This window comes from Herpailurus yagouaroundi, unplaced genomic scaffold (assembly GCF_014898765.1).
Source record: "Herpailurus yagouaroundi ecotype Mexico unplaced genomic scaffold, PumYag 191, whole genome shotgun sequence".
NCBI classification, from domain to species: Eukaryota; Metazoa; Chordata; class Mammalia; order Carnivora; family Felidae; genus Herpailurus; species Herpailurus yagouaroundi.
The window spans coordinates 14,992,059-15,001,001 of NW_024412422.1; the positions used below are offsets into that span (position 1 = coordinate 14,992,059).

The 8,943-nt window shown below is 66.2% G+C and overlaps 1 protein-coding gene across 26 annotated transcripts in view; it reads right to left on the reverse strand.

Annotated features, from left to right (window-relative positions):
• The window catches only part of NCOR2 (nuclear receptor corepressor 2), a 183,238-nt gene that overhangs the window by 47,751 nt on the left and 126,544 nt on the right, over nt 1-8,943 (reverse strand). For all 26 annotated transcript variants that reach the window (XM_040444070.1, XM_040444076.1, XM_040444074.1 and 23 more), the window contains one exon: nt 5,304-5,446. In XM_040444070.1, coding sequence (XP_040300004.1) covers nt 5,304-5,446 — 143 coding nt within the window. The remainder of the gene's footprint in view (nt 1-5,303; nt 5,447-8,943) is intronic.

The window sequence follows — 8,943 nt, forward strand, 5'->3', positions numbered from 1 at the left end:
CTGCCTTCTTCCTGAGCGAATTGGGGTCCTCTGAGCGGAGCCGCTCGGAACGCGGGGAGGAAAGTCCCGGTTTCCGTCACCAAGAGGCCAGGGCCGTAGCCCCGCCCTGCCAAGCGTCCCCTGGCCACCGTGGGAACGCCCAGCTCCACCCTCCACCCGCCTCCGGGGGCTGGCCCGGCCCGGCCCCAAACCCCGCGCTTCTCCCCGAGGCGCGGCTGGAGCCCACGGAGGCACGAGAAAGTTGTGTGGCACGTGGGTTCTGTGGGTGCGGCCGAGGGTTCCCCCTTCTTCCCCCATCTATTTTTAGCGGACAGGGACTCACTCATGAGCTCGGGCTGGGTGAGGCAGGTGACAGGCTGCCCGGGGGGAGGAGGGGTGGGGGGGAGGGGTGGGGTGGGGGGACTCTGCGACCCTGGGAGCCTCGCAGGGAACAGGGGCTCCCGGGGGTCTGGCCAGGACGCACGTCCTCCTGGGGACCCGAGGCCTCTCCGGGAGGGCTCACCAGGCCCAGCAGCCTGGGACGCAATGGGCCAAGCGGGACGCACGTGACATCAACACTCAAACGCCAGCACGGGGCCTGAGAGATGGGGGCTGACGGAGCATCTGGGGGATGCACCAAACCCTTCCACACGTGGCCTCGTGCCCCAGAGTCAGGAGGCACGTGTGCCGGAGGAGATGCTGCATGGCGGAGCCGTATTAGCGAGTGCGGTCACTGTTCGTTATGCACCTACTACGTGCCGCGCGTCTTCCACGCGTTGAGTCACGCGATGCGTACGGCTGCTGCTCCGCAAGCCAGGACACGCTGCTCCCTGCTTCAGACTCTCCAGGGGCTCCTGAAACCCCTGAGAGAAAACCCCAGGTCCTCCTCACTCCACACAGCCCTGCATGGTCTAGATCCGGACCCCACCCACCTCTCCAACGTGCTCATCCACCCCTGCCCTCCTCGGTCACCCTGAAACAAACACACTAGCCTCCTTGTGCAAACATACTTAGAGGGCCCCGGCCACAGGACCTTTGCACTGGTCGTTCCTCGACCTGGACACCCTTCTCCTAGATAGTGGCATGACTCACTTTCTCACCTCAAATCACGGCTTCACTCAGACATCACCTCCTCCGAGAGGCCTCCCCTAGTACCCTGTCAAAATCAGCTAATCCTTGCCCCTCCGCCATCAATCACTCTATACTGTGTCCGTCACCTTATCACCTTCAGACGGCAACCAGAAATCATCTGTGTATTCCTCTGTGTCGCAAACTAGAATGAGTTCCTTAAGAGCCAGCCTCTTTGTCCTCGGTCGCATCCGGGGCATACCTGGGACGGTGCCTAGCACCTACAGAACAGATGTTCTGGAACCGTTTCTTTACACGAGCGAACATGACAGACAAAGATACTGACTCAGAGTGGCAAAGACACTTTCCCAAGATCACACGGCTCATGAGTTGAGGGGCACAGATTGGAATGCGGGCCAGGTTGCAGCACTTGGTTGCCCGGGCCGTCTTCCTCCGCAGGCCTGTGCAGCCTCGGACAGAGCAGCCAACGGAGGAAAACAAGGCAAGGCGGGGCCTGGGCTGAGACAGACAGCCAGCCAGAAACACAGAAGCTGAGCCCCGGGGCCTGGATTCACAGATGGGAGAAGAGGGTAACCTTCGGCCAGAAGGAGGGAGGGAAAACCTCGGAGAAGTCCCCGATGCCAAACGTTACATAACTCCGGGACACGCTCTGCCTGCCCGCCCCATCTTGCTTCCTGCTGACGTCGCCCCGCGGCCGTGCTCGGGCCAGGCCTGGTGTAAAGCAGGAGGGGACACCCACTGACCCCCTGCTTCCCCTGCTCCTTCCTGCACCGGCCAAGGGTGACATATCTTCCTGAGCTCCAGGCGGGGCCTGGCCAGTGGCCAGAGGCCAGAGGCGGCTGCCGCTGCTTCGGGATCCAGGAGGCTGTATCTTCCTCCTGAGGCCCGGGGAGGGCCGGGGAGGGCGGGAGGCAGAGGTCGTGGAGGTCAGCAGCATCTTGTGAGGCCTGCTTGCATACCACAGTGACAGGGAACTCACCCCTGCACCACGGGTGGCCACCGGCAGGATGGACGGACCCGGGCTGAGCCCCGCCTCCCGTGACGGGTCCCCGTATCCGCTCGCCGTGCTCCCTCCACTGCTCCCTCGAGGTCAGCTGGGAACGAGAGCCAGCCCCACGTTCCCGAATCACCCTTCCTCACCAGTAAGTGGTCGGCAAGGCTCCCCATCGGCTGGCCTCAGCACACGGCCTGCTGACCCCCATCTACGGGTCCCACATACTCAGTCCACTGCTCACCCAGCGCGACCGCCCTCGGCTGAGTCCCGCGTGAGCCACGTCTGGTGGAGGACAGGCCCACGAAGGGAAGCTGATCACCCCCCACCGGCCTGGCCTCCTGGCCCCATCTCCCTGTGGAGACCCACCCGCCAGGGCGCAGGGTCGGGCGACAAGGCGGGCGGGCAGCCTCCTCGGTCAGCGGACCGCTGCAGCTATGCCTCACCCGCCTCGCGCCCAGGCCTGCCTCCCGCTGACCCCACGGAACCGTACAGTTCCTCCGCCCGGCAGGGGAAGCCCACACACGGCCTGCCTGGCACGCAGTGGGCGCTCAAGAAAGGCCCACTGAGCGCACGGACGCGGGATGCCCACGGCTCCCCGCGCCGACGGGGGCGAGGCGCCGCCCTTGACCGAGAGCCCATCGCCCTAGGGTGGGGCCTAGTCTCCCCTCCGCTTTACGGAGGAGGAAACAGGGGCGCGAGTGCTGAGGCTGCCGCGGGGCTGGGGCGTGGGCCCTCCCGCCCAGAGCCCTGCGCTGCGCCGGGCCGCCAGCTGGCCTTGTCAGGTCGAGCGGCCAACCCGTGGGTCGGCCCGGGGGCAGCCGCACCTCACATCCAGCTGACGCCCAGGGAGACACAAGAGCCCAGCCACCGGGCACCTGGTGGCCATGAGGGCCACCCCGGCTGCAGCTCTCACCTGCGGGGCGCCGGCCCCGTGCCGGGCCCCGTTCTGAGCCCTCAGGTCCGTTCACAGACGACTCTGCCACAACAGCCCTTCGGGGTGGGCGCGCGTATGGCACCCATTGCAGAGCTGGGAAAACCGAGCGCCGAGAGGACAAGCTGCTCGCCCGAGGTCACACGGCTGCTAAGCGGCGAGATATGGATGAGAATGCAGCTCTCTGGGGCCAGAGGCCCTGCAATGGCTGTTCTGCACACACCATTTGAGAGAGAGCACCCCCAAGCGCCCCCGGGAAGGACAGAGGGTCGGCGATTTTAAAAGAAAAGGGGGTATTAATGCCACTAGCGGGAGACAGGGCGGTCACCCTCACAGAGCAGGCACCCGGTTCTGCACAGGAGGTCATCCAGTCAGTCTTCACCTGAGTTCTCTGGGTAACGGCCGTTACTGCCCCACTTTACGGATGAGGAAACTGAGGTTCGGTGGGATGAGGCTGCCACCTAAGGTCACACGGGTACCAAGTCGTCAAGCTGGGACTTGACCCTACACACCGCACCATCCACCTTGCTGGGGTCTCTGGTCCTCCAACCTATGCTCTCAAGTCCTGGGGTCCCCGGGGTGTGGGGCGACCGTGCCCCGAGGACCTCTGGGAAGGGGGAGGCCTGTGACCCGACAGCCTGAGCTGTGGCTGGTTCTGTGTCCGTGCTGCTGGGAGAAGCAGGGGCTGGCCGAGGGGGAGGGGAAGGGGGAGGTGGGGGAGGGGAGGGAGCAGAAAGACATCTTTCTGTGCTTGGGAGATGCTGGGAACCACCCTCCCCCCTCGCCCGTCCATCTCTAGCCAGTGGGCACAGAGGCTGCCCACCGCCACCCGCCATCCGCCTCCCCCCCGGCATGAGCCCCTCCAGGCTGTTCCGGCTCAGCCGCCCTCCGGGCCCTGAGGATTTCAGCAGGCGTCAGAGACAGGTGCTGTGTGGCCTCAACCCTCCCGGAGTCTCCCTCCCTGCGAACACCAGAGTCCTGGAAACTCCGAGAAAAGCAGAGCTGCTCCAGGACGAGGGCACTGCCAGTGGCTCAGGGAGCATCAGGGACCGTCTGAACAGGAGGTGGGGAAGGTGAGGGTGGCCTGGCCTCACCACAGGTGACCGGGAACGGGGGACGGACGAGAGCCCAACCGAAGACCGAGGGTCGGCCTCAGCCCTGCCCGCAGGGGCACGAACAGAGTCTCCTCTGCCTCCAACTGCCAGCAGCTGCTCACACACTCAGTGCAGTAAAATCCCGTTCGAGGGGGCCGGTGTGGGGGGGGGGGGGCCTTAAATTCCACACAGCGCTCACGCACGGCTCAAATGGGGTGATTCCGTCTCCAACCTGCCCGCCACGCTCTGCGATCTCGGCAGTCGGTTCACCTTCTGAACCCCAGTGGGCTGCAAGGGGAGCAGTTGAGTGCTGCCTCCCGGGACAGGCTGCCACACTTTATACCCAGCAAGAGGCACCTGACCCGCGGGTGGGAGGGCCGGCGAGGGCTCCCTGGGGAGGACAGCTGTGTGCCCCCCTTCTTACACCTTCGTATCTACAAGGAAATACGCAGCCTGGTAATCACGAGCATGGGTCCCCAGGTCATGCAGTTGTGGGTTCAAACCCCAAGTCGGCTGAGCCTCGGTTTTCCCAGATCGGAAATGGTGACGGTGTGTGGCATGTCAGGGAAAGAAAGGAAAAGAAGAAAAGACAGGACAGTTGGGAGAGAAGAAAGAAAAGGAAGGAAGGAAGGAAGGAAAGAAAAAGAGAGAGACAGAAGGAGGGAAGAGCCTGCCCCCACCTGGCCCTCAGTTCACAGTAACAGCTGCGGAGGAAGCAAGCCTCTCTGTAGAGACCACTTACGCGCTCAGCGAGGTGAGCCCGCCCCTTCTGTGCTCCTGGCCTCCCCTCGAGGCCTGAGGGCAGCAGGACGCCTAGAGGAGGGCAGGGCTGGGCCTGCTGCCCCCCCCCCACCTGTCCTTCCCTCCCCAGGGGCAGCCTGAAGGCCGTGAGGTCAAACGGGGGTGGGGTCCTTCTGCCTCTGGGCCACCATTCCAACGCACTGACAGTCGCAGTCCCTGGTGGGTCAGTGGCTGGACCCACACCCCCCAGCTGTCGGACCCGGGAGCGCAGGGCGGCGGAGGTGGGGCACCGCGAGGATGCGCCGGGCACGTGGGGCCATCCCAGCGCCCAGACAGGGATTTATGGCACAGATCGTCCCTGCAGCCGTCCCACGGGTGCCACTAAGCATGAGGCGCAGGGGCCGTGTCCTAGGCGAGGCGGCCCTGGAGGCGGGCAGCGGGGGACGGGGGGCGGGGGACGGGGGGGGGCGCTCACCATCTTCAGCTTGTGCTGCTGCAGGATCTCGTCCAGGTTCTGCCTCTTCTTGTAGTTGAAGTAGAAGTTCTTACACTGAGACACGGTCTTGGAGCCCACCATCCGTGCGATGGCCGACCAGTTCCGGCCGTGTTCCAGAAGACCTGTGTGGCGGAGGGCGGCAGGTGAGGGGGGCAGGGCGCCCCTGCCCACGGCCTGGAGCCCCAGGCAGAAAGTGCTCTGATTACCAGGCCTGAGGCTCCCTGCTTGGGTCTGAGACTCAGGCAGGGGACACGGTGGGGGCGAGGGGGGGGGGGCTCCAGAGAGGGGGGGGGGGGGGCCCGGCCCCCGGAAGTGCAGGCAGGTGCCCGCCCCGGGTGCACCCACGCCAAGGCCACCGTCAAGGGTCCTGGGGGCCGGGGCGCAGACCCCGCCCGGGCTCCCACCTCTCTTGCCTCCCCTGGCCGTTGTGACCCAGCGCTGACACTCCCTCACAGCTGCAGATGAGGCCTCAGGCCTCGGGAGACAGGGCTGTTTTCCGGCCGCACCGGGCCAGGGCCAGGAAAAAGGAAGGAACGCGTGAGCAGGGGAGGGAGGGTGGGGTCCGGGGGGGGTGTGAGCTGGAGCCAGGAGCCTCTTGACCCGGGTTAACTGGGCACATCCGGGGCCCGAGGCCCAGCATGGACTTGGGGCCCGCAAGGCTGGTTCAGGGGTTAGGAGCAGACTTGCTCCCCAAACACGAGCCCCATCTCCGTGAGCTTCTCACAGCTGCACACACTCCTGATACGGGGAGAGGTCCCCAGGAACTGGCAGACTCCGCCCCAGAGCCACCTGGGCCAAGAAAGTTCTCTCCAGTCGCACAAACCCAGGCCAGAGCTGTACCTGCCCCCTCGCCACCAACCCCACACCCGCCTCTAGTTTCAAAGCCGTCAGTACCAGACTCGGCAAAAAGCACGGCCCCCTCCCTGCACGTGGGAGCCGCACCCGGGAAGCCTGGCCCCAGGTCTCAGTCCATCTGCCCACAGAGCTCCTGGCACACACGGGCACGCCCCGTGCGGCCAGGTCCGCCTGGGCAGGGAGGGCAGGAGGCAGGCTGCGGACCCCCGAGGGCTGCGGGGCAGGACTGGGCCCCCACAAGGGCAGCAGGCAAGAAGCCTGACTCACGCTGCTGGGAGCACAGCAGCCTCTGAGCCCCGGAGCTAGGCTTTTAACGGCCAAAGAGCTCCCATCACGAAGTTTGAAGCCATTTTCCCTGAATCAAATCAAGCTGCAAGCGGGGAAGCAAAGATTGGAATTTTGCAGGGGTGCAGGAGCACGAGGAGCCAACAGGCTGTGTGCTGGCATTTTCCGTCATTCGTTCGTCCGTCTGTCCGTCCAGCCATCCGTCTGTCCGTCCGTCCATCCATCCATCCATCCATCCATCCATCCACCCACCCCAACAGGTGCTGACCGCTTGCTACGTGCAAGGCTCTAATGAAAATAAAACTGCAACAAAAACAACATCAACAAACCACCACGTCACGTGGCCGAGTGACCCGGAGTTTGCAAAGCCCTTCAAAGACGCGGTTCCATGTCAACCCCGCTGCCGAGGCCACGAGGCTCGAGGGGTCACGGCCACTCACGAGCTTCCGGGGACAGGCCAAGGGGCCGCGCGGGAGCGGGGACCCAGCAGGCTGGAGGTGGTGCCCGACAGGCCACCTGCTTCGCCGCGGAGGCTATGGGCCACGTGGCCCCACGGCGGCTCCTCAGGGTTCCTCAAGGACAGGCGCGGGGGGGGGGGGCTGGGGCATGGGATCAAGTGTAACCCAGCCCCCTGACCTTTCCCTCTGCCTGCGCCAGCAGCAGCTGCCACTTCCACAGAACCTGGCGGAGGACGACGGGACGCGAGTTTATTTATATTTCCCCAGCCGGGGCCAAGAGAGCCCAGGCAGACATGTCGGGCCGGAACCCCGGGCGGGAGAGGGCGGGTCTCCCATCTGGGACTGCTGGGGTGGGATGGGGCGGGGGGGGGGGGTGGACAGCGAGGGCCCAGGGGGCAGCCGGACCCTAGCGAGGTGGCCATTTCCAAACAGCACACAAGCAAAAAGGTGGCTTGGAGGCTGGCGGGGGTTCAGGGTCCTAATCAGGTCCCCTTGTGGCAGCAGCAACAGTAGACGCTGACGAGGGTGGCGGGGTCACCCGGCCCTCCCCGAAGGCGGCGGTGGCTCACGAAGGAGCACTGGACCAGCTGTCCAGAAGCCCTGCCTCGAAAGTGCTGTGCGACATCAGCCACCCCCTCTGTTCTCCGGGCCTCGGTTTCCTGGCTGCTGTGTGAAAGGCTGGGGCGAGTGTCCTCATAGCGCTGGCCAGGGGGCCCCCTTCTGGTTCCTGTTCCCCAGGTTGAGGGTGCCGGGCACGGGGACGAGGACTTTAGACCTCACCGTGCCTTGGAGACCACCGCAACCAGACCCAGCTGACAGCCCCCCACAACGCCCGTCCACCCAGAGACAGCGCCTCTGAGCATGTGCCAACCAAGACACCCCCGCCACCACCCCGGGCCTGCCCCAAGCATTCCGGGGTCCTGCCCTCCCTCCCCGAGAGCCTCAGCCTGACAACCAGAAAGGCAGGGGGGAAGGGGCCCCAAGAGAAAGGGTGGGGACGGGGCCCCGCGGGTGCAAAACTCCCGAGTCCCCGGCCTGGTGGCCACAGCCAAGTCCCTGCCACCAGCACCCAAAGCCGCCCCCGAGCCCCTCCTGGGGCCTCACTCACATCCTCTCATCTGCGTCTCCCCCTCGGCCAAGTTTTCCGGAAACATCCGGCTTGGAGGATGCTCCAGGGAGGAGCTGGGAGCAGCAGGCCGGGCCGGGAGGCGGGAGGCGGGAGGCGGGAGGCCGGGCGGCCGCGGTGCCGGCTCCGCGAGGCTTGTGGCTGGAGCAGGCTTGTGGCTGGCGTCTGCTCCGGCTCAGCTCTGCCTCACATCCTTCTGTCCAACGGAGGCGGCGGTGGCGGGCGGGGGAGGGAGGGCGGAGGCTGGGAGGAGGGCGGGGAGAGCTGCTCCACACCGCCCGCCCCTGGTGGCCCGGGGCTCCTACCGGCGGTCCTGACACCGCCTCCCCCCTCCCGGCGGGCGGCTGAGGGTGCGCGAGGCGCCCTTCCCCACGGGGGCGGGCGGTGGGAAGCGGTCAGTTGTGTGCTCGCGCCCCGTGCCAGGCGTCACCAGGGCGCACGGTGCCCGAGGCTCCTCCGGGCACAAGTGCGCCCCGGACGGGCGCTCGGCGAGGGGTGCGGGCCAGGGGGCCCCCGGTCCCCAGACGCCCCCGCTGGGCAGAATCCGAAGAGCCGGGCCTGACGGGGCAGCCTCACTGCGCGCCCGGGCGCGATCTTCCTGCTGCCTGACCCAGCGAGACGCGTCGTCAGGGCTGAATGTGACCTCCAGACGGAGGCTCGCGGGAGCGGGCGGGCGGGGGAGCGTGGCAGAAGCCCAGGTTCAGAAGGGGCGGGCCAACTTGGCACCCGCTTCCCCCCTCCCTCTCTCCCCATCCGTGGCGGTGGCGGCGTCAGCAGCGGTAAGAACAGATGAGGGTTCAGGAAAACAGAGCTTCTCCACCCCAGCAGACGGGGAGCAAACAGCCCCTTCCGCTGTCATGCCAGCGCCACCTGCGGTCTCTGTGTGTCTCCCCCC